The sequence below is a fragment of the Megalops cyprinoides genome, chromosome 12 (genome assembly GCF_013368585.1).
Source record: "Megalops cyprinoides isolate fMegCyp1 chromosome 12, fMegCyp1.pri, whole genome shotgun sequence".
NCBI lineage: Eukaryota > Metazoa > Chordata > Actinopteri > Elopiformes > Megalopidae > Megalops > Megalops cyprinoides.
The window spans coordinates 13,529,177-13,554,513 of record NC_050594.1 but is presented as its reverse complement, the minus strand read 5'-3'; the positions used below and the strand labels follow the sequence as shown (position 1 = coordinate 13,554,513).

The 25,337-nt window shown below is 44.5% G+C and overlaps 2 protein-coding genes across 3 annotated transcripts; one reads left to right on the top strand and one right to left on the bottom strand.

The window, feature by feature from the left end:
* Window positions 1-33: 33 nt before the first annotated feature.
* Window positions 34-17,639, bottom strand: si:ch211-15d5.11 (oxidation resistance protein 1). 2 transcript variants are annotated; one of them, XM_036541486.1, is made up of 16 exons: window positions 17,558-17,639; window positions 15,380-15,618; window positions 14,129-14,331; window positions 11,846-11,910; window positions 9,961-10,068; window positions 8,455-8,610; window positions 7,941-8,072; window positions 7,668-7,852; window positions 7,153-7,580; window positions 6,561-6,720; window positions 5,648-5,825; window positions 5,309-5,422; window positions 4,503-4,655; window positions 3,243-3,338; window positions 1,654-1,727; window positions 34-974 (listed from the first exon to the last, which is right to left on the bottom strand). In XM_036541486.1, exons 2-16 carry the CDS (start codon window positions 15,439-15,441, stop codon window positions 839-841), a joined length of 2,250 nt encoding a protein of 749 aa, XP_036397379.1. In that variant the 5' UTR covers window positions 15,442-15,618; window positions 17,558-17,639; the 3' UTR covers window positions 34-838. The 2 variants fall into 2 exon arrangements, with proteins under 2 accessions (XP_036397379.1, XP_036397378.1); XM_036541485.1 differs by having other exon boundaries at window positions 35-974; window positions 11,834-11,910.
* Window positions 17,640-19,192: 1,553 nt separating this feature from the next.
* Window positions 19,193-24,409, top strand: mtfr1l (mitochondrial fission regulator 1-like). Its single transcript, XM_036542674.1, has 8 exons — window positions 19,193-19,307; window positions 20,305-20,458; window positions 20,634-20,738; window positions 21,317-21,426; window positions 21,582-21,793; window positions 22,238-22,604; window positions 23,526-23,684; window positions 24,044-24,409. The coding sequence occupies exons 2-7, from the start codon at window positions 20,444-20,446 to the stop codon at window positions 23,638-23,640; spliced, it is 924 nt and encodes a 307-aa protein (XP_036398567.1). The 5' UTR covers window positions 19,193-19,307; window positions 20,305-20,443; the 3' UTR covers window positions 23,641-23,684; window positions 24,044-24,409.
* The last annotated feature ends 928 nt before the right edge of the window (window positions 24,410-25,337 follow it).

Here is a 25,337-nt window from a genome sequence, read left to right as displayed (position 1 = left end):
ACTTAAGGCATTGAGTGCAATACACAATATGCTGAATAACCATATTTTAATATTGTATGAATGTAACTTTTATTAATATTATACAGTGTGAACATGAATGGTAGGTTTTGCTTGTGTTTTGAGTACAGGTAGACGGTTGTGTCATGGATACCATAGCAGTAATGAGCATAGTAGGTGTGGGGCACTGGGTGATTTAAAATACTAGTGATCTTTTTAAAAGGACAACATTAATAATTGTTAGGTTGCAGTCAGTGGTAATGGGAAAGTCTTTGTATTTTCGCTTTACTGACAACTCAATATTTTTTTTGCTATTAAAGCTGTGCACCAATCCACTTGCAATGAACGACACACGGATAATCTTCATCCATAAGGAGTTCTTTCTGTCTCTTTCTCTTCAAGTTGGCCGGGTCTAGCCATTACACGAGGAGGGGGCCAAGTGGCAGTCCAAGCAAAGCAGAAAACCAGGAATGACAGCACAAGCCTCATTTTATGAGGTTCAAGACCATGACCACTGCCATGAAAGTGAGGTCCGTTGAGGGGAAAAAGAACAACATTCAAGTGAAAATATCTACAGTACATTTCTCTCCTGTGCGAAACGCATCATCTCAGCTCCCGATTGCTCTCTCTCCCCTCACACCTCATTTAAGAGTGAATTTAATAATGTCCTAGTTTCCATTGAGGTCAGAGTTCACAGACTGCAGCGGTGGGCCCCTCATCTAGGAGAGCTAATCCCCTACATCAGGAGAGCGATTCCTCCTACCATTCACTCCATCCGCAGGAAAAAACACAAGGGTTCTCTTGGTGGGCTCAGTTTTGCCAAGGAAGGGGGGGGGGGTCTTCAGCAGAAGGTCCACACCTCCATTTCCATGACCCGGAAGTCGTCCGTCTCAGAGAGGCAGCAGTTGCTGAAGGTGTGGCAAGGGCTGGAACGGCCGAGGTACAGGGCTTCATCCAGCCACAGGCCGAAGTGACCACTGCAAAGGCAGAGAGTGAAGGGGAAGTGAGGCTTACATGGGGGTGTCAGATGTGTGAATGCGATGCTGGGCTAGACCTTCAAGATGAGGTCAGACAGGAAAGGTGGAAAACACAAAACAGTAAAACAGAGAAAGGCACAGCACTTAAAAATGCATAAAACACTACATCACACAAAACAGTACTGTGGTCAGAAATTTTAAAAGTATCTCATTTTATTATGTATTTTTGAAATTGTTCATTGCAGTGTGTGAAACCACCTTTTGTTAAACTGTTTCTGATATTTATGATTAACTCACCTAGGCTACAATCAGTTTGTACTAATGTTTAAAATAACTTGAAGTTTGTGGACATTTCATGTTCTGTGGTCCATATAAAATAACTATTTCATTCGGTTCTAAGATTTATGCATGCTATTAACATTATTATATTCAGTTAGTCATGTGTTGAACAGATGCCTCTGTCCAGATTAACATGGTGTGCTGTTATCATACATGGCTACATACATTCACTCTGTCACAGTGCACCTTAAGCAAAGTCAGAGCCTCGTCTATTGCATCTAATAATGTGTAAGAAACACAAGCCAAATTGAACAAGGGACTGGATAACTTTATAAAGATGCCAAAGGGAAAAATCTGTGGGAGTGTGTGGGCTGTGGTGGAATGTGTGGAATGTCTGTACCTTCCTCCACCAATGGCGAACGAGTCCAGGTCTCCCTTTATAAAGAAGGAGTTTTCACCAGTCCAGCGAAAACACTGGGGAAGGACAAAGTGGGAACACAGAAGATGTGAGCACAGGAATGTGATCAATGCTGCAACACCACTCGCACAAGACTTACCTTAGCCAGGTCCTAACCGAGTTACATCTTTCATTAACTAGGTATATCCTGAGTTGCACCTTATCTTCACCAGGCACAGCCTAAGATACTTAATTACATCTTACTCAGAGCCACCTCCAAAGCTATGCATAGAGTGCCCTCGATAAACTGTAGCTTAATGATGAGTTAAAAGAAAATAACAGTGCTAATCAGGATCGTCTGCATGAAAATATGTCGTATCCGATCAGTCATTTCTTAAACATGCACTCACCTGTAAAACCTATGCTGTTAATTGTGCAAAAAAATACTGAATGCATTTTTATTTCTTCTTTCAAACAGCTTCTGATGTGCATGAATAAATCAGTATTTGCACCTGCCCTGCATAACCAGCCAAAATATGATCAGTCTATCCTTTCGTGAACTTTGATACAGTTTAGCAGAGATCTTTCACTGTTGGTCACTTTACGGAAGGCAGAGTGATGCAGGCTAATGTTACTCTAGTGAATGATTGCTACCAGTGACAGTCTGGCACCATTACTAACCTTTCCACCAAAACTGGTTGTTAAATTGTCACTCATTGAATGTCTAAGGCCGTGTTTCCCAACCCTGCTCCTGGAGGCACACTGTCCTGCATATCTTCTATGTATCCTTCCTGCTTGACTAAATCAGGTGTGCTCAGCTAATCAAAAGTGCCACTGATGAGTTCAGTCAGGTAGGTAGAGCAGGGATAGATAGAAGATATGCAGGACGGTGTGCCTTCAGGAGCAGGGTTGGGAAACGCTGGTCTAAGGATTGCTGTCTTTCCATTTCCAGTCTTACAAACAACTGAGCTCACTGATAAATTCCATTTCATACAGGTTAATTGTTTAATTGTCAAGTGATAATCGTCTTCGTCCATGTGAACTGGCCTGTTGGTTAATGAGCCACACCTGCCTAATTAAAGGCCCATTAAATACAGATGTGTGGCTGGTGTCCCTTGTTGGTTTTTAAAATAAATTATTGTTTTTTTTTTAATGTCTGGTCTTTCTGTTCTTTTGTGAGAAGAGTCAGCCAGCTTCTCTAAACTTCCATACATCATACAGTTTACAGATGCTTTATGTTCAATCATGTATGATGGGAATTGCTGGGAGCTTTGTTTTTATCGTTATTTTTTGACACTTTTTCATTTTAATGGCATTTTACTGTAATGCTGGCCACCCTGCACCTATTTTATTGTGATATACGTTAAAAATACCATGCATTATTATCCTTGTTAGTCCTTCTGTATGACAGTGTCTGCTAAATGAATAAGTAATTCTTTGCAAGGGAGCTCTGGCTACATTGGAACAATCAGAGGACAAAGCTACAGTGAAGAGAGGGCCCACCAGCAGGGGTGTAGCAGCATTCATGGGGTCCCAATTCTAGCTCTCCGCATGCTGTCTTCCACTGCTGGCCATGTTTAACCACTACTCACCTTGAAGCGTGGGTGAAGCATGAACAGGAAGGTCTCACCAGTGCCGTAAAACGTCTCACTGGGTCTCAGTGGGTGCGAAAGGAAGCTTCCAAACACCTACAACAGTCAAATTCTTGAGGTCACTCATTCAGGGGTCAGAAAACATATGAAACATATGAGCGTGCTGATTCAGGGAGCACCAAACCCATGAGGTCTCTGATTCAGGGGGAACCAAAACCATGAGTTCACTGATTCTGGGGAATGTCAAATACACAAAGTGACTGATTCTAGGTGCTCCAAAATCACAAGGCTGGTGATTCATGGAGCACCAAAATCACAAGGTCACTGACTCTGGGACTGTATCACAAATTGCATCACTCACTGAGGGCTTGAAGTGGCTTCTGAATAGATGAGTACATTCTTGCCCTTAAGCCTTAAGAACCCAGTTTGCTTATTGTCAATTGCCAATTGTACATTAGGCTTGTCACACCACAGCAACCTCTGCAGTCATGCAGGACCACTGAGGCAAGACGTATGCCATCCTCTGATACACTCTTACTCAGGTCAATGACTCTTTTCTGCACTACAAGCCCCACAGTGCACTATAGTGAAGTGTGTGCCAATTGGAACATAGACGCTACTACACTGAGCAACTCACAGGTGTCTAAGAGCCAAGGAGACACTGGCCAAATTATCTACTCCTGTTCTCAACAGAACAAAGCCAATTGGCTCTGCCCATGTGTTCCAATTTTTTTCTTGCTGAATCAGCCGCCTGGGAGCCTACTCTTTTATTTTTTTACTCTCAAATGTTGTAAATATAACCACACATACATACAAGGTTTCACGTTTCTGAAGTAGGCTTAACCCTACCTGATGTCATTTGAAATCACCAAAGTAAAAGGTTCGCATCTTCACCATTTCTACATTCAGCTGATATCTCATACCTAAATGGCAAAATGGTAAATGGACTGCATTTATATAGCGCTTTTCTACTCATTTGAGTACTCAAAGCACTTTACAGTTATATGCCTCACATCTACCTACCAGTGGCAGAGGCTGCTATATAGGCTTACCAACTGGCCACTGGAAGCTGTTGGGGGTTCAGTGTCTTGCTCAAGGACACTTCGACACTCTGCCGGGATGAGCCAGATTCAAACCAGGGACCTTCCAATCCCCAGTCGACTGCTCTACCTCCTGAGCCACTGTCGCCCCCAGTATCTATCTATCTATCTATAAATAAAGAAAGCAAGTGAAGAAGCATTTGTGAAGGTGGAGAATCACCTGGCCTTGGGAGTCTTTGATGACAATCAGTACTGGAGACTCAGTGCCGGCCAGCTTCCTATAGAGGGACTTGAGGCTGGAGCCGTGCCGAGACGTGCTATAGGACAGGTGCCAGGCGTGACCCACAGTGCGGGGTGGCAGCTCACTGGAGATCTGCAGGCACAGAGAAAGGATGCAGTTTAACATTAAAACACACACACACACACACACACACACACACACACACATACACATATACATATACATACACACACACACACACACATACACATATACACACACACACACCCATTTGTAATGTATTGATTCAGGTAAAGCAACATTATGGTTACAACAATGCTATTCAAGGTAAACCAACAACCCACTGGGCCAGGGTAGGATCCACACTGGTCTGCATGAATGGGGGCTATTGTGCTAAAACTAAACTCAGTTTCAGTCCCACAGAAGAAATCCCGGGGTCTCGACATCTGGTCAGTAAGAGTAAGAGTAAGATCAGGGGGCTGAGATGCTGCATGCTCTCCTCGCCTCACTGCACGGGAGGTGTGTGCGTGGGTGTGGGCAGGGGCAGCGCTCGCGTGAAAGTGAGGGGCCCCTCCGAGGTCAACAGAGCAGAACAGACATAAAAGTTTGTTTCCTGTTCCAGCTTTAACAGTTTGTACCCAACCTGAGAAAATGTAGTTAGCAAACTTAAAACCACCACATTGTATCTCTGGATTTGCTTAAGAGGCTTACACTTGCACAATATGAGTGTGTGTATGTGCGAGTACATTTACTTTATTTTTTACAGTACATATAGGCATGCTTACCTCCCTGACGTGCTCTGCCTCCAGGATACGGCTCTGCTCCAGGATGTCACTCAGTCCTTCGGGATCTTTGTCCACGACCAAAGTCTTTCCTCCCTCATCCTCTACCGAGACCATCTGCCAGGAGAACAATCCTCAGTGCAGCGTCACTCTCAGTACGATCTTCACGCGCAGCATCGTAACATTAAATACAAATCTGTTTAGACAGTTTTCTGTTCAACACAATGGAACATGGAGGATGGGTGCTGAGAACTCTGCCATATATTATCACCACGCAGGTAATACTTGAAGTCCTGACTGGGACACAACTCGGGTAAGGTGTGCAAAGACACAGCGTCTCACCTCCCAGTCTTCTCCAGTTCGGCTGTCACTGTGTGGCACCCCCTCCCCCTCCTCCTGTTCTCGGTCATCCACCAGCACAAACTCTTCCTCCTCCCCCTCTCCCTCCTCTTCCTCGCCCCCCTCCAGGATGCAGAGGTCAGACCTCCAGTGGGTCAGGTAAGCGTACAGCTCGTCTGAACTGCAGACAAAAGGCAGGCAGGAAAGAGTTAATCGAAGTGCAGCTTGGATTGGTATTATTATCTTTGATCTTCCATTTGGCTAGAGCTCAATGATACTGCAGACAGGCGGGCAGGAGAGACTTAATGCAATTCAATGCAGCCTCGATTATGACTGCTATCGTTCATCTTCTGCTTGGCTAACAGGTAAAGTACAGAGAAAGCGATGTCAGCTCAAACCAGCCCCATTATTAAACCGCTTTGCTCCAAACCATTCTCAGCCCCTGAAAACATGAACAGATATCTTTCATCCTCTCTCACCACTTCATGTGCTAGACTGCCACTGAAAGGCACCACACACAATGACTTATAAATAACATCTTTTCCCTTTTCTTCAGGAAGTTTATCTTATTTTTAGTTGTTTTCACTCCTTCAGTAAATAGTGTAAAGTACCTTGTGACAATCTGATTGTATAGAATACTATATCAAATTGAAAATGTGACAAAGTGATTGACTTTAATAAATAGTTTCATATATTTAATGGGTCTTCAAGGGTGAAATTCTGGTACTTTTGCTCAATAGTGCAATGTAAGAGATTTGAAACCCACAGTTCTCTAATGAGACGTCCAGAAATCTATGGTGCACTAGCCCTGAGAAACAGTTTAAGATACAGAAATTTATGGTATACTAGCCCCGAGAAACAGCTGAAGATACTGACTGTGAAAACTATGAATGGGGTGCCCCCCTTAACAATGTACCTCTGTTGGGCGAGGGCAAACCAGGCATCCTTAGTGGGAGCAGTTTTGGACACACCAGGCTCAGGGAGAAATACACCCCTCTTCTTACTGGGTGGCAGCCGGAGGCGCAGCCGAACAAACATCAGAGATCCAGAGCTACCTGAGGACTGATGAGACAAGCCTAACGAGAGAGTGAAGGAGCAGGAGAAAGTTGGGGTTGGGTGTTGAAAGAAAGAATGGGGAGGTGAGAGAGGAACAGAAATGTTTGTCAAGATCTTGATTATGTCTGTTGTTTCGCTCCCAATTCCTTCTACCTGAAATTTGAAAAAATACATCAAGTATGTACAACTCTAGCCCTCCAGGCCATGTTATTTTTGTTCCAATTCAACGCTGAATTATATCTCTATTAAATGCAATCTGCTGTTTATCTGGAAGAGGACTCATCTCCTCCACACTGCATATGAGAAACTGGTGATATGAAAATCATGAATCTGGTAGCTTTGCGTTACCAGCCTAACTCTTTAGCTAAAATGCCACACAACAGATTCAATATGCTTTGCAGTTTGCAAATCCCTCCAAATAATTAAAGACCCCAATGGGTCGCCGTGCCCACCTGCTGGCCCTTTCCCAGGACCTTGCTGCTGTTCCATGCCATCCAGGTGCACCAGCTCCATGTTCACTTTGTCTCCTACATCTACGCCTCCACAGCAGAAGGTGGCAGCACTGCTCAGAACAGCCACCCCCAGCATTCCGGCTGACTGTGCAGCCAGCTCATCCACAGAGGCTCCCGTGGTCTCTTGCTGCTTCTCGGCCTCTGTCGTGTCCTGGCTCTCAGTGCTGTGCTCTTCGCTGGTCAGGCCACCCAGTGACGGATTGAGGTTTAAGGATGAGGCTGATCTCAGGTCAGCTGTAGCGGAAGACACAAGCGCAAGGACAGCCTTCCCTTTGTGGTCAGCAGCATGGCCATGCTTTGCTCCGTGGAACCGCCGCGCCAGATTCTTCATGGCTTTGGGGTTCGGGGCCCTCTTCCTGCCTTTCCACCTGCGAGTTCGAACACAGCGCTGTCAGTTATTTCCACGTCATTCATAAGATCAGACAAAGGGATTATGTGACGACTCGCGTACTGACCGCTGTGTGGAGGTGTTGAAGTGGACGTGGGAGATGTCAGAGTAGAAGGAAACAGAAATGATGCTGTCCACGCAGCAGGAGAGCAGGTACTCCTCACAGCCATTTTCCATCACAAGGGGATGAGACTTGTAGGGGTCAAAGAAGATCTTATTGGGCGTCACCAGCAACACTCCCGAGACCACACCCTGGTTTAAGGGAAGCTGGACATCAGGCCATCGAATGCCACTGCACGAAACTGCTAGTCATTTTCTAAAATGACAAAAATGCTCTCACCTTGCGGTCGGTGATGTAGCGACAGCCGAGTTTTAGGTAAGGCATGGAAGTAGGCCCCGCCCCCTCTGAACACTCAGCGGGTAGGGCCAACAAACACAGCTGTCCATCAAGCATTGGCACTGCCTCCACATCCTGACAAAGTAAAGAGCAGCGGATGCATCATTCAAACATTCCTATGCATTTTCAGTAACAGTAACAAGCTTCGATTTCTGTATTAATGAAGTGTAAAAGTGGACGCTGACATTTCTGCGGTTCACAAATAGTGCTGACACTGCACCTTCTGACAAGACAGCAGGGCCACTTCCTGTAAGCCCATCAATACAATTAGTCAGCCTTTAAGTGTAGTTTATCTAAACCGAAGCAATCAGCACTTTTGTTCTATTGAACTGGTCTGACTGGGCTGAAGTGGATGTAGAGGAAAGAGGTCAGACAGCAGCATTAAGAAGTCAGACAATGTGCAAGCACAGCAGCAAAAGGACCAAAGATACTTCCTTCTCCTATGAACGACACGCACCAGGAGCTTGTCATATTCGGCGTCGGGGGATGGGGAGAGGGGGCTGCAGGAGGGAGCGGGCGCTGGTGTGCTCGGCGGGTCCAGGTCTGGATCTGGGTCGGAGGACGCTGTCTGCAGCGGAGGGGTCGAGGCCATGCTCTCTGGAACAATCAGGCGCTGCACAGACACCGAAAAAGCTCTAAACGCCCACAAAAAGGACACACTCCTGTACTCAACCACTATGTCACTCCTCCTACTTCCCCTTTTCTCCTAGAACATCTGTCACAAGGAGGCTGCTGTGATCATCAGTGTCTGCTTGTGGGTCTTATTTTTAGCATGTAAATACAAGTTAAATGATAGAGTCATAGCATGTTAGTTTACCTTTTGCTTCATGAAGCGTGATGAGGCTGGTGAAATATGGCTGCATGAGGCTGAGGCAAAATAAACTGTTACACTGAGTGTACTGTACACTTGAAGTCATATCTCTCTAAAAACAGACAACAACCAAAGTTGGCACTTGAAAGTACAACTTTCCTGATTTTGGGTATTCTTTGCAGCCAGCATGGCATTGCTGTATATATAGTTTTCATACTTTTTATTGAATTTACATTCTTTTTATTGAAGCAAAATGTTTGCCTTTTGTTTCATTGAAACCCCCTTGACCACTGATCAGTACTGTCAGATTCAGCTCCATACACTTTGCAACCTCTCACTGGCCCCGACCGCCCAAGACAAGCAAAAGCTTCCCTCAGACAGCTTCCAGGAGACAGCCCCTGGCTGAATAGCCATAGGAACTGCAAACACTGCAATATCCTGTCAGACCTTTACCTTGATATAAAATCCCTCCACTGTAAAGAAAAATTGAAGCCAAATCCCCACCCAGCTCTTCCCAAAGTAGTTAAACATTGTATCATTGACCGCCACACATCCACGTATTAACATCGGGATCATCAGTAACAGGAGCGTTAGCAGTAGCACGATAACCAATGCTGTCATTCACGCCGTGGACTCTAGCTGAACCCTGTCGCTTGTTGGAAAAAGGAACCTATTCTCACAGGCCACTAGGTTACTATTTCATCTCAATTGAATTTCCCACTCTTTAAACTCTTCAAAACGACTTAAATTCAATGGAGGCAGTTACTACAGATTCAGATGTGGTCTGCTGTTGTCCCTTCTGTGGTGAGAGTTGCTCTAGATAAGTTCATGTAAATGTAACCAACTGAATGTAAATTTGAATGTATGGTGTCGGGCCAATACGTTCCTTAGTTTCCCATGCTGGCAGTGGTGGGGTACAGGGATCTGGGAACTGGGCAAAAGGTCAAAGTCTGAAATACAACAGTGCTATCATACCCCTGAGAAAAGTACTTAATTGTAACTGCTTCAGGAAGTATACTGCTTTATACATTTTTAATGTGCATTTTGTTGCAAATGGCCCATTACCTACATGTGTGTAGATTCAATCCACAGGAGACACACTGCCAGAGCTTCAGTGTTCAATTTGAATCAGACTTAGGGTAGCAGTCTTACCTGTCCTGGAATGAGGGTGTTGTTGGGAAGTTTGTTCAGGTGTACTAGCTGGGTGGGAGTGGTATGGAACTGGGATGCCACACTAAAAACCGTGTCATCAGGACGCACCTGCAAAAACAGTGTCGATAATTAACACCTCAGATGCATAGATCCAACAGCGATCACACACATACACACACTCATGAATACATACATACACACAAGCATTCATACATAGATGCACACATACATATATGCATACACGGACACACACACACACACATACAGTACATACATACACACATACCCATATGCACACACACCTACACACACACACCATGGGGTGGTCTGCACCAGTTGACTGTTGATTAGGTATAATTTGTTCTAATCCTAGCTAGCGGAGAACACAGATCATGCACTGTACTGCTGTCGCAGTTCTAGCTGCGTTAAGCTGAAACATTTAAAGCAGGCTACATGCCTGCACCCAGCACATTTCTCTTAACCCACACCCAGTTTATATCATGCATCTGTTGCGTCATTACAAACAGATTTTATGACCCTAAAACAATTTTCCCCTAGCTGTATCTATTCATAAAACAGGGATTTTAAAAGTAAAAAAGTCTCTCTCTCTCTCTCTCTCTCTCTCTCTCTCTCTCTCTAACTGACCTTGAAAAACAGGGATTTTAAAAGTAAAAAAGTCTCTGTCTCTCTCTCTCTAACTGACCTTGAGCCAGACTCAACACTGTTAAGTCGATGTCAGTTCATAATCTTCCCTCATTCCCTCCTATGCTGCTCTGGCAACCGAATCCCAACCCTCTACACTGACCCCCACTACCCCTCTCAAAGAGCATCTCTGACAGCCAAGAGCACTCTTACCAGCCCACACACACCCTCACGCATATATACACACACACGCTCACTCACATTCAGGCCCAGGTATTGACAGATGGGCCCAATGACCTAGATTAGGTCCCCGTAAACTGAGAGACTCCCCAATGTCCAATGTGTTTCACTGCACTGTGTTTAGCTACAGGCAGTCTGCCATCTTCTGCTCTCTCCCTCTGTGCATGTATGTGTGCTCATATGCGAATGCCTGGATCAATGGAACTGTTTAGTTCATTTACTACTGGCTTCGTTCTACAGAAAACATACATCTGTAATGTAACCTACATAACTATAATCATTCATCTGAGTTTAAATATCAAAACATTTTTCCTTCAGTAAATTCAACACTGTGTATGTTTTAATGTCTTTATATAAATGCCAGAAAGTGAAATTGGCACTTCATATGCAATGTGTCACCACAGACAGCCACAATTAACAGAACTGAAACTCTCAATTAACCATAAAAAGAAATGCTACACAGTTCGCTAAATGCAGCTGTTTAAAAAACCCCAATGTGGGTACAGTTGCAGTAAAAACACTAGCTCTTACAGCAATCCTATTCACAAGTCAGTTTAAAATTTTAAATGCCAAACAGAATGCACCACTCCTTGTCTCTGTTCTTTGACTCAGATTCAATCGAACATCAACTTAAAAGAGTATTCCTTGGACTCAGAAGGAGCCATTTAAGCAGTAATGTTTAACAGGTACCTTTGAATATGACTTCTTCCTGCGAGAATCATTGAAGAAATTCTGAATCAGGCACCGTAAATCCATTGAAGTATACAGCAAAAATTCACCAGACCATAATGGGCTTGCACAGGTACAGCATATCCATGACCTTTGATCATTGCTATCAGATCTATTCGATTCCATATGTTATGTAACAAACACTGGCAACCAAACCGTAGCAGCTGCACTTCTTTATCTCAGTATGTGTGTGCATGTGTGTGTGCGTGTGTGTGTGTGTGTGTGTGTGTGTGTGTGTGTGTGTGTCTGCATTTGTACTCACTGTGTACTCAACTCTTCCATTGGACGTTTCAACCTCCTCCGGTTTTGTCTTGGGGGCCTCTGGAAGCCATGTGGCCTCTAAAAAAGATAGATGCAGAAACATGGTTTTGGAAATAACATTCTCCTGCTCTCCACTTTCTCGCCTGTGTGTGCAGCTTTCAATCTCTCCGATTCCTCAGTGATTCTTCTGCTTGCTTCAGCAGCTCAGCACTGCCTTCCAACCAAATTGGCCCTGTTTTTGTTTATTAAAAAAAGCCATAAAAAAACAGACACGGACCTTCTTCTCAGGCACATGAAAGAGATTAGAGACGTTGGGAGGTTATTAAGGATCTGAGGGCTCTCTCTGAGCCTTGGTCCAGGAGCCACAGAAAAAGGCAGCAGTGTGGTGTGGGCTCAAACAAACACTGTGGGATTTGGATCCATGTCAAACATGCAATGTAGACAAATTTACAGCAAATTTACGTTATCAAGGTATAATGCATAAACTAGACAATTTTCCCTTTGATGCCACTATTGCTAAACAAGAGACAACCTTTTTGGTGAAAAAATCCAGACGTTTGTTTCATGTATCTCTGTAAGTAAACGCGATCTGTAAAGTGACAGCAGCTCCTTGTTTCAGGGAGGTTCCGGCTATGCGATGCCATGATGACAAGATCTGTATTTTACACACATGGACAGATTTTTCTTTGATCCAAAAAATATATGCCTCATGCCTAAAGAACTAACAACACTGCCTGAGACCTGCCTGGATCACGCCCTGGTTTCTGCAAACCAGTTTTTGTAAAGAAATTGAGATACATGTGTAGAACATATCTTCTTAAACGTGATCTGCTTAACACTGTCTTCTGTGAAGAGAATCCAGCTCCCTACTTCTGCAAGGACTCTTGTTCTAAGAGGCTTTGTTTTCAGATGGCCACAGCCTCTGTTTTACCTGCTTTCCTCTTTAAAGTGGATTTTATATCATGATAATAAATCTTCGCATACCACAAAAGATGGCAAATGAGGGTGACTGCATTTACTGGCATCTAGACATTTTACTGCACAGAAAAAATTGCAATTAAAAAATGTTACAAACTGCAAAATGATTTTTGTACAGGAGAGAGAAGAAACTGGAGGGGATGAACAGGATGTAGGCCACATCTAATCAAGATAATGACACGCTAACACAATTATCATGGGCTGAAATGCAGACTATTCATAATCACATACAAACCCACAAATTTCTACCACAAGGTTTTCATTAAAACATTGTTTTTTTTTTCTTAACATGGTTTAGACATGTTTACATGTGACTGCAGATAAAATGATGAAAAATTGCGTAACAGTGAATCTGGTGTGCATGTATTAAATATTCTTTCACAGGGTGATACAAGTGCATAAACACAGATTTGATCAAAAGATCGCATTAATAATTTGCCAGCCAAATAAAACAGCTATATAATGATGTGTTTGAGTACATTCTGTTTATTTATTTCATTATATGATTAATAATGTGTGGGAGTGTGTGTTTTTCTCCTATTTTCTTATGTGTCTTCTGTTGTTTTGAGCTTGCTTGGACTTTTTGTATTTTGCATCTGTTGTTATTGGGATTAAGATTTCTTGTTTTGAACACTTTTTGCTTTTCTGGATATCTGCCACCATTTCTGGGTCTGTTATGAATTTTATTGCTGTGTTTGAGAACGATAAGTACCGTGTTTTCGTGTTTGCTTCTAATAAACATTTAAAAGCAAATCCCTATGGTTTTCCCTAATTGCTGGTGTCTGTCTAGAACAGTGTTTTGCCAAACAATGCAAAGTTATACATTCACCTACTTTATAACTGCATTGCTGTCATTTCTCCTCAAGTGTTTGTGCTCAGGGCATTCTCCATACTGTCTAGTGCTGTCTCTCAGTGGAGTCAGCTATCTATGACACAGACATAGAGACATCTTATTCTGGAGAGGTTCCAGGTGTTTTACAGGTAAAGCTCAGCTGAGCTCTGGAAGATGTATATCTCTCTTCAGAAGCGAGTTTCTTCTTTCGATTCTTCAGTTTGCTCTCATGAATTAGAACCTCATTAACAGATTTAAAAGAAACACACTGACTGGCAATTCATCTCCAATTTACTTCTAATCCTGTGGTGATGTAATCCTTGTTTTACATAACACTAGCCTAAAACCAGTTTCAGAAGGGTCTTAATTGGTTTTCTGCACTCCCAACCCCATCTCTCTTTGACTTCCGTACAACAAAGTTTGGTGTCTCTCCGTACCTGCCCAGCAACACACAGGGAGGTCTAATTGTGATGAGTGTCACCTGACCTCTGAGATAGTACTCTCGCAGCTGCGGGTTCCGTATGTGGGGTACGTGGTGATGGGGGCGGGTCTCTTGGGGGTGTCCTGTGGTGCGGGTGCCTGGGGTGTCCCCGCCCTCCCTCTTGGTCCCGGGCCGGGCATCGCAGCATGGCGTTTCCCAGGCAATGAAACCCGGTGGCTGGCTGCTGGGAGGTAGCTTCGACCCCAGCCTGAGGATGTAACAGAACAGCTTTTCAGCACTGGGAGCAGGCTGGTAGGACATCAATAAAGAATACACACACACAAACACACACCATACATGACCCCAAAAGTGACAGTCCTCCATTGGCTATACCATGCTATAATTATCACCACAACCAAGATGGACTATCTGATGTGACCAATGAAGTGAAAGAGCAGTATTGACCATGATAAGCCACAGTCACAGTACTACATAAGTAGATTTTATAATGCCTTTGTTGACAGACTATAAATCACTGCTGAGGCTTATTAAAAAGAACTGTTACATTACATGTCTGGGGAGGGAAAGGTTACATTGGATGTTCCTGGCAAACACCTGCAGTCCACTTTCCCACACTCCATCCTGAACTGTCTGTGACCTCTCTGCCATTCTTTTCAAGAGGAAGAAACATGACACCCCAAAGAGCCTCTTCATGAAACGAGAAGCAACAAAAGAAGAGAGACACAAACACAAGGGCACTTCCCCAAAGTGTACTCAGGACTGACACAGAAGAAAGGGTTGTTCTTCCTTCTGACATAGTCCCCTGCTTGCTCTGTGCAGCTGGGTTCCCTATAAACAGAACCGACCCCTCCCCTTGAGAAGACAAATGCTACCTCAGAAAAGGTCAGGAAAGAAAGGAAAACACCTAAGTTATACGTAATCAGTCCGCTACAGCGCGCATAGGCCGATTTGCCAGAGGAATTCTAAGTACGGCACAGCAAACTTTTTTTTTCCACATTTCCTGCACAACAAGTCCTGCTGAGCCAGAAAATGTCTGACAGATTCCTTTAAAGGGCCTGACGCGGCCGTGCAGAGAGTAATGAGGGTGAACAAAGCAGGTCTGTCCTTAAAGGGAACTCATGCCAGGGCACCCTGTAGTGACCAGGAGCGGAGGAGGTGTGACACTTGGCCCCCCCCCACACGCTGATCAGTCACTGCCCACTGACACCCTCCAGGGCAGTGGGTTGTCTGAAAAAGGTATATTTAATTTTTTTTTTTTTCGGGGGGGGGGGGGGGGGGGGGGACAGGGCAGTTACCTGGTCTTTACGTTGCTGAAGTAGCTAGTCCTGGTTTTCTCCCCCCGTGGTTTCTGCTCCATGGCCCCTGGAGGAGGGGGAGTGGGGTGGCGCGGGGAATGGGGGTCTGTTCAGGGAGCAATGGGGCTCTGCTTCTGACGTCGGCAACAGCTACGACGATGAGGACGACGATGACGAAGGCTCGATCTCCTCAGCTGACATCCCTCTTCGTGTCTCTCCCCATCACGCATTTCACACACCTGTGGTTACAGGAAGCGACGTCTGTCAAAACGCTGCTACAGCAGACACAGCCCGTCCCCTTTAACCCGCATAAGAACTCAGTTCACTTTGCAAAGTGAATAGCATTATCTGGTTATAGGACATGATAAAATCAAACAAGCACTACCCTCTCTTAATATCTTCCTTCAGTCGCTACTCCTCTTAGTCTATGAAAGCTAATGCCATGTTGGGAAATTTCCAACAACAAGACAGTCATTTGTGTCAATGACGTGCCAGAATGGGAATATAAAAAAAAATAATACTAAAAAAAAACACAGTAATATAGCTTGATGTCAGGGAAGGCTTTTTAATCTCTTGCTAAATTAAAACCTACTGTTATCTGCTGTGTTCAAACCGCACGTGTTGATGCAGCACCGAGACATCGTTTCAGACAATTCACAATGCACGCTATTTCGGCACAAGTACTGTACTGTGAATGGCTTCTCTGTTCAAGAGCAAACTCCATTCTGCCAGTGAGTGAACAAAGAGGACATCAGCTGTCTAGTTCCATTTGGATTCGATAGTAAATTCACACCAGTGGCAACACTGGCCGTAATCACCAGGGTTCCACAGCAGAGTCCGGCACTGTCCTGGACTCAGTGCTCTTGCCCTGCGTACACTGGCCGTTTGTCTCAGTGGAGGTGCAGGCTGCAGGAGGCGAGGCTGAGGCCTACCGAGTCCTCCTCTTCAGTAGCGCAGCTGTGAAGGAGTGGAGAGCATGCCACATTAAGGACTGATCCCTGTCATACACAGGGGAGCCCTCGAAGCTGTAACGCCCATGAGGAGGGTGCTGAGCCAATGCCCCACCCCCCCAGCCGTGCTAAACTCAGGCAATCTTCAGGAGAAGGACACTCTGCTCATTGTCCATCCCCACACACAGCTGTGCCAAGCCCCCTGCCACACAGCCACTCTCCTCTCCATCAACAAAAAAGTGCCACCCAAGCAGAGACCGCAATGCCACCTCTGCAAAATAGGTCCACCGGCCCCAAGCCAGCCTGCTACCTCCTGACATTACTCCATGTAATCCCTGCACTGCTGTGATGATGGAACCTGGCATTCACTAGCAACGTTTTTATTAAGTATAGCTACCATGACAAATGGAAAACTATTTACTGAAATCCACTGAATACGTCCACAATATGTCCAGACATTGCTTCGTGTTTAGGATTCGTGTGAATACGCTCCATTGTATCATTCTGTAAATAGAACCATTTACAGAGGTTACTGTAACTTAGGTTTCAAAAGTTGCCAAACGCAGCCCGTATTGAAACAGCACAATACGTCAGACTGAATTCCTAACCAGATGCTTGCTGAGAAGATACGATTTTAGAACCTCAGAACATGAAAGGCATGAATGACAAATGCAAAAAACCGAATGTCTTCTTTAGCTGCACAGTGCATTGTATCTGTATGGCTCAGACAAAATATTGGTTATATGCGTTTTCCGTCCTAGATTTACCGTTAACGCACCATCCTGGATTTCGTTTTGAAAGCACACCAATTGTGTAAAAACGCGTTAGGCCCACGGGGAGAAGAAATAAAAACACTTTCCAGTTTTCTGTGTCGCATTTGTAATTTCTGTGGTGCAATTCATTCTATTTTTGTCTGCCGAAGATGCTGGAAAATATTTATAGCACAATATTTCTAAACCACGCCATTACTGAAACAAATATCAACTCTCTTCTCTGTAGCATAGTTTCTAAATGATTAAGTTCAGGGGGTTAATCTGAAAGTACACCTTTTAGTGGAGGAATGGCACTAATGTAGGCTATACTGCATTTTACACCCATTCCAAGTATGGTTGGTGTTCCCCGATCCACCCTTTAAAATTTCGGAGTTGAGGCTCATACTCGAAAATCTGAAGGTAGAAAACCACCTCTTTTATCCTCGTGTGACAGCGATACGACTGTGCAAACTGACCTGGCTCACAGAAATGATCCAAAACAGCGGCGGCGTTGCGGAAGCGATCGGCGCACTTCATGTTGCGGTGCTATGTTTTTGATATCACTGCAGACAACAGTAACAAGTTCGGCCTACGGTTCCGCCTCTTTCTCGCTCTTCTTAAAGGTACATACGCTCTGAATCTAGTCCTGAGGTCCCAATTGCAAATGTACAGAATAATTTCTTCTGGACCTGTTAGTTTGCTACGTACAGAATAGTCCCGTGTGTGTTGTAGATAACAAAATAACCATACTTTTTGGTCTGTGTTTTATTCGAAAATGTTTACATTTGAAGAGGTTGTTGGCTAGGTATTTACAAATCACATTTCTATTCTATGCTACATGTGTATCATTGTCAAACGCAAAATAATATTAGTAATACTAATACCAATACTAATTATATACACAGAGGTGCAGAATAAAGTAGAAAATAAAACACTAGTGACAAAGTGTCAAGCTGAATATAACTAGAACTATACATTTTAAAGTGTATGCTGTGCAGAATCCTCAAAGGGTACAGACAAGAAAGCATTAATTTCTCATTGATGAGGTGCCCAGCAATGAAACACAAGAAGAAAACATCCTTGCATTAAACTAACCCTACACAAAGTGCTTACCTACACAGAATCTAACTTCACTTTGGGTATACGTGGTTCTGTTAGGAGCCAAGCATAGCTTCCATCCTGTTTGTGTAGTCCAACATACAGTTTGAACCAGTGAGTTTCAAGTTGGCATTGGAACGAATGATTCTTCATTTATGATGATTATAGGTAGTTTAGTTCAGGGTTTATAACACCACAGGCCCCCACAGGTCATGTGAGTGATATAAAGAATGCACATAGGAACAGCCAGAGTTCAGGGCAGAGGTGGGTGCAAACAGGTGATGAAGGGTAGGGATTGCTGTGTCCAGAGGAGTGGCACCAGGGTTTTGAATCTGGTGGAAGTTGCCATTGCAGGAGGGCTAAAGGAGGTCGGACAGGCATATATTGGGGGCTGAACACAAGCTGATCTAAGGCAGTCTGTTGGCACAGTCAGGGAGGCCTGGTAGCAGGGAGTTACAGTCGTCACTGCCATTAAATTAAGTTAAGTCCATTAAGTTATATCTGAGTTATATCAAAGCATTGTAGCTATTTCTCCTATTTGTTTATTGTCTGGCCTATTAAAATTGACTCTGAAGTGCTAGTAAGAACTAAGCTATGTATGTGTACCAGCTATGTGCTTCCAAATAGTATTTCTTAAAATAGGCATTATGCCACTGTTGATATTTTACCTGCAAGATCAATAAAAATATATGTTTGGGTAGGGAAGGATAGGGTGCAACAATACTCTGAATTAGTTCGAAGAACAAATTACCAAATGTCAGCCTTTTAGGTTGAGTTAGGATTCTACAAATGTTGAGATTAGCGTTTACTAATACTGCGGTACTGTTTGTGTGACAAAGGGGGGCAGTGTTTCTGACGAATGCAACCTTTCCTCGGTGTGAAGGTCTTTCCCTACCCGCTTTAGCGGTACTGCGGCGTCCCCTGCTTTTTCTGCAATCCCATTGGCTCGTATCGTGTAGCGTGCAAGTGGATAGCCAATCAGAGGAACGAATATACAAAATGGTCTTTCCGGGCCTAGTGAAGCGACAATGCAAGTACTAATGTGAAAGGGGTTTGGCAAGACTGCTAGAGGAACGAATAATCTAAATTATAAATCTGTTACGTTAACATTTGTACTGCATCAAGACTGTGAGTTGCATGCCATTTTCTCCTGATAGACTGATAGCTAATTACGTTTTATTTTCAAGGTCTGTTGTAGTTAGACCGATGATAAACACCGCATGTGTGAAACTGAGGGTCAGCCAAAGTATTCCATAAATGGCTAGCTAGTCTAGCTAACGACAACTACTGCCGTGGAGCGGGCTGTGGCTACCTGTTTAGCTAGCTAAGGTTAATTAGCTGAACTAGTTAAGGGGAAAGGTTCTGAGCTACCTTGGTCGCCCTTTAGTAGGTCCGCAAAGCTTGGTAGCCAGTGCAGTTTGTTTGCTAGCTGCGTAGCTAGTTAGCCAGCTAGCAATTTTTGTGTATGCACTAGCTACCAAGCAACACTGTGTATGTAGCGTACTAGCTATGTAACTAGTCCTATATTCCGAGTGTGTTACCCCAGTAGCCAGTCTCGTCTGATGGGATAGCATGCTAGGTAGCTGGTTAAGAAGGTCAGTAACAATCCTTTTGGTAATCCTACGGTAGCTGACTGCAGCTAATGGCAAGATGGCTAGTCAGTGTGTTGAAACAAAGTGACTGTTTACTACTGAGATGATTTATTTGTATGAATGTAAATGACAACCTAGCTGCCTAGCTACATTACGAAAGCAGTGGGTTACATGATAGCCCCCAGCAAGCTGTAAGCTTTAAGTTAATGCTTATATTTGCAGTCATCAACCTAATGGATGAGTTAGCAGTTAATGCTAGAATAGTAGCCACACGAATCAAGTAAAATGCTAGCTGTGGCATCAGGTATACGGTCGCGCAAAAAGAGTTCATTTCTTGCTGCAACTTTTGAATAATTTCAGCAGCGCCGAAAGTGTTATTAAGGATCGTTAGTCTTCATTTTAAGGAAAGCCATCTTGTGCACTATATTCAATTAAATCTTTATCTGCTCAGTCAAGAATATACCAACTGTAACTAATCTAGCGGGGTCCTCAAGGCAGATGTTGTTTGTTGTTTGTTTTTTTCCCCTTTTTAGATGTTCTATGACCCCTCAGTAATCGACTGAAAGAACACCGACCGGTGCATCATGTCCTGTTCTCGCTGATCAAGCACCCCTATAATAAACCTAGAGTAAACACAGATTTGGAGTCTGTGTACAAACCCTGCTCTTCATCATGGAAACTGACACGGTAAAGGACTATGAGTCTCATTTTGCTGTGAGGGCAATAAATACTGACTAAATGACAGTCTCTTGAAGAAGCTAATGCTGTGATTTACAAACTGCATTGTACATACCAGATGGAGATATTATTTATTCATACGGCAGTGAGTTCAATCACAGTTTCTTGCCTTGCTTTCCATCAGGTAATCCCGATTTGGCAGAACAAGCCGCATGGATCGACACGTAGTGTGGTGAGAAGAATTGGCTCCACCCTGCCCCTCAAACCCTGCCAACGGGCATGTTTTCAAGTAAGACCCTGCCAGCCATACCCCACCCCACTTCCCCCTCGCAACATTACCTTTGAAATGCGAGAGGCATTGTGGCACCTGATTGCTTGGTTGAATGTATCCCAGTACAGACTTCTTTCTTTGCTTGAAATTTTTTTTTACAGGGTTATCATCTGAATGCTCTCAGGTTTAGACAAGTTGTAATATCAAGTGAGGAAACTTTTTGGGCTTATTCAGAATAAGGGTCTCTGGCTGTCAGCAGGCTGAGATTCTGCACCCTGTGATCTAGTGACTGTGATGTATGGTAGTGTGTGTAGTTGGCTTTCCTTAGTTTCTAGGCTATCTAGTATATGCTTAGCACAAGCTAAATTGTAGTAGGACTTGAATAGTGTTACACTAACACTTACTGCTCTGGTAGTGTTGTTATCCTGCTCTGCCATTGTTGCTAGTTCAACTAGAATGGATACACTTCTTTTCTTCTGTGCTAGAAGTTGCTCTGGGTAAGGGTGTTTAATAAATGTAATGTAATGGCGTGTGGCTATGTGAACACCCCTCAGATCTATTATGTCTGACCCTCAGTGCATCTGTCTGTTTTTCAGGCACTCCCAGGGCTGCCCCCACTGCGGCCCATGGATGGCCCCATGGTCCCCACGCTGGCAGACATCGCCTGGATAGCCGAGGACGAGGAGGAGACCTACGCCAGAGTGCGGTGAGCGGCTGCACCTTTCCACACCTGCTCATTCAGCAGTCCCTCAGCCTCCATCTTGTCCACCCTCTCCTTCACTCTCTCTCTCTCTCTCTCTCTCTCACTCTTCTTCTCCTCCTCCCCCCTCACTCTCTCTCTCTGCCTCCTCCCCCTATCAGGAGTGACACTCGTCCCCTGCGACACGAGTGGCGCCCCACGCCCTTGCTGGTGCTCCACAGGAACTCCTCCGTGCCGAACTTCCGGCGCGAGGGCAAGAAGGTGGAGGGGCTGAAGAAGCCGGGAGTGACAGCACTGAATCGCACAACTGCTCTGCAGGATGAGCTGAGTCGGCTGAGAGCACAGATCGCCAAGATCGTGGCTGCAGAGTCAGGTAGCACGCCGGGGGGGGGGGGGGGGGGGATCACCACCCGCTGTCTACCCCGCTGAGTCTGGTACACAGGTGTTCTCTTACTGATGCTCCTTACCCCTGGTGCAAGATCTGCTTTGTAAATAAGGAGCCGACTACAGATTTAACTGCTTTAGGGACTACAGGCTTTGGTTTGGTCCTTTGTAGCAGTTTCTACCTTGAATTGAGTGATGCCTTTGGAGTGCTTTGGCCTCATATTTGTGTTTTGGCTCATTAATTGGCCCTTCTTTAGTAACTCTTTCATGTGAAGATTTCTTATGTGGACACTAATGAAACAGATTGATATTGTGTGTATATATCACTGTGCAGTTATTATTGGTGAAAAGAGCTAATTCTTCAAATGTGGTGCAATGTTGTCTTGTGGTTCTGTTCAGTGGTGCCTGATTCTCCTGTTCCTTTGGGTCACAGGCTCCAACCCACTGACCCCTGACCTCCTCTCCCCGGATGACACCAGCATAAGCTTCTCAATGGCCCCATTCGAGGCTGCGCCCTACCAGCCCAGCGCCGCCTCTTTCGTCATCAGCGATGTGACAGAGGAGGAGGAGGTGGAAGAGGAGGAAGAGGAGGAGGACGAAGAGGGGGAGGTCTCTGAGCTGGTGCCCGACCCCCTCCCTCCTGTCTCCATGACAGCCTCAGCGACCTTCGACCTTGACCGACCTACTATGGAGTTTCGAGAGGCAGAAGAGGACACTGTGTCGCTGTCCAAGTCCACTAGCTTCGCTGATGTCATGGACATCCTGAAGGACATGAACCGCATGAAGATGAGCAAGGACAGGTATGGACTTGCAGGCCACTTCATTTTCACAAGATTTTTAATTCTCTCTTTAGAACTTTATTTTAAGATAAACCTTGACGTTGCTGTACAATAGATGTAGATGTACAATACTGTGCATTTTTGGATACCATGAGAAATGGACTCTGGACTAAAGTTCTGCAATAAAACGAAAAAAATAAGCATAAGTACAGTTTCAAAAATAAAAATAAATATAGAGAAGAAAGTGCCAAATATGAGACTGCATAGAGGAGTGAGGGTTCACGTGGTCATTTTCATTTTAAGTTATGGAGAAGTCGAGGAAGGTGATTGAATATCTCGCTGTCTTTGCAAAGTTGCAGTCATTTGTTCAAATCTAAAAACCTTTTCGTCATTGTGACCATCTGCCTTTCTAACTGTAACTAAAATATATTTTGCTATGTCCATGTGTTGATATTTTTAACAAATTGGCAAGGTCACTGGCTTGCTCAGTATGCCCTCTACTGAAAGTCATTGCTGACAGTGTCCACACAGATACAAAAATATTTCCAAAAGTGTGTCATAAAATTTTTGAGCTAAAATTGCTTAGGGAATTTGGCTTTTGTAGAATAATGTACTGCAGCAACTAATCCACGATCGTCTTGGCTAACTCACATTCTAAACCCAGCCATTTCTGGGCCAAAGACATACACTGATCCTGTGTCAGTATTTGGTGCATATTCTAGCTTTTCAAACATGTACAAGTAATACTAAGGGTGCAGAGGAGCATTATTTTAGGCTCTGACTAAGCAGCCCTAGAAACAGTTGTCTGAAACATGCTGTGATTGTCGCTACAGCTCACAGGTACAGGGACCTTGATCCCAGAGTCAGCTAGGTTGGACTTTTATGCCTGGTGATATGCGAGGAATGTTCAGTCACGTCTGTACCCTGGGCTTATTTGTTAAGGTACAATCGCGGCTGTACCTCCCTGAGGGATGAAGACTCTGCCTCCCTGATCTCCGAAGCACTGAGGAAGAAGTTCACTCTTAAGGACGAGGATGTTTCCCTGAAGGAGAAGTAACCTCCAGCCCCGCTCTTCATGTCCCCTCAGCTCCACCCCTCAAAGTAAGCTTAAACACTTGCTGAGCCTCTCCTTCCCAATTTTAGGATAATCTGAAACAACATTATTAATTTGTTTACTTGTTTGTTGCTTCATTTTTTGCTAAGTGGTAAGTGCCCTTATTTGATGCTGGAGTCTTGTTTGCTAGACTTGCCTTTGGTGAGAAAGAGGGATTTTTTTTTTTTTTGCTGTGCACGTGTTGATGTACAGTAACAAGTGACTTGACAGCTTGTTCCTACAGCTGTTCCCACTTTGACACTCTTCTGCCAAGTGCCATCACTTTAGCTGCCGTGGAGACGCACACACTCTCACTCTCATGCACGTGTTTGTTGGCTGCGCTCTCACCCGCCTCCTCTGTTGCTAGGCTTGTGCCTGTGGACCACGTTCCCATGGAGACTCCATCAGGACCCGACAGCACCGCATCCACAAAGCACGGCCATGCCCTGGCTTACAGGGCGCATGAACACAGTGTGCGCCCCTCGACTCTCCGGTCCGCCATGGCCACCCTTCCAGCTCCCACCTCCCGCTCCCACCTCCCGTCTGTCACGGGTCGCCTACGAAGAGGACTGCTCCACTTCCTGTTCTCATCCTCTGCCATGCTCACACTCGTTCTCATCAAACATGCTTCTGAAAGTAAAGAACAAATTGCGGCAGAGGATCCCATTCCACTCTCTCCTTAGTTCTCCTCGTCTCTTCCAAGATCCTCCATGGACTTCTGACACCCCCCCCCCCCCCCACCCCACCCCTCCAGCCTGTTGTGATTGACAGCTGTGATTGACAGGGTCAAACCAATCCCGGTGCTTCAGTGTTTCATGGTGGTGGTGGGAGGTTCCTTGACTGAGTAGATGATAATCTGTGTGTTTTTTGTCTGTAAAGCTTGAATGACAAGCTAGGGTGTATTGAGTGTGTTGGACTATCTATTATTTAAAGTTTTTTTTGGTTTTCCCCAGTCCTTGAATCTGCTGAACCCTGATGTACACTAATTTCTTTGTACAGAACTAAGGCCACACAGATACTTCAGTTAAAAATGGCTGTACAGTCTCACAACACACTCAAAACACCCTGCCTTTCAGATGTAGCTGTTTTACTCTTGTTGTGTGCTAGTATATTTTTGCATAACACGGATGACTGTCTCAGTATTGTAACTTGTTCTGGAGAAAATGGCATTGATGTTCCTTACCCCCACCTCCTGAGATATACAGAACAAAGAAATTTTTGTTGTCTTTTTATTTTTTATAAGCCCCGATTCTTCTATTAAAGGGTCACCCATTCTGGGTCTGTGAGTGTCACGCCATCAGATAATGCAAAAGAGATCATACAAAGCAGGCTTTAAATAATTGCAAGGCCTCCGCTGAGTGTTAATGATATTGCCAGCTGCATTATATACTGTGGAACATGCATGTTGTGTTTGCAGGTAATGAGATGTTCTGGGAAAGCATGCAGGGCCATTCATGAGGTGGTTGTCATATTTGCTGTAAATTTGACTGAAATCTTTTTTTCTTGTGAATGATGCTGCTGTGCTGTGGCTGCCTGATTAAATCGTGTCACCAAGGATAATACAGAGATCAGATTCCCCAGTGTTTCACATGCTGCTTGGAAAGTAGCACCTTTCACTTCCTGTGCAGAGAGGAAGGAATGTAGCACTGTGGGATTTCTAT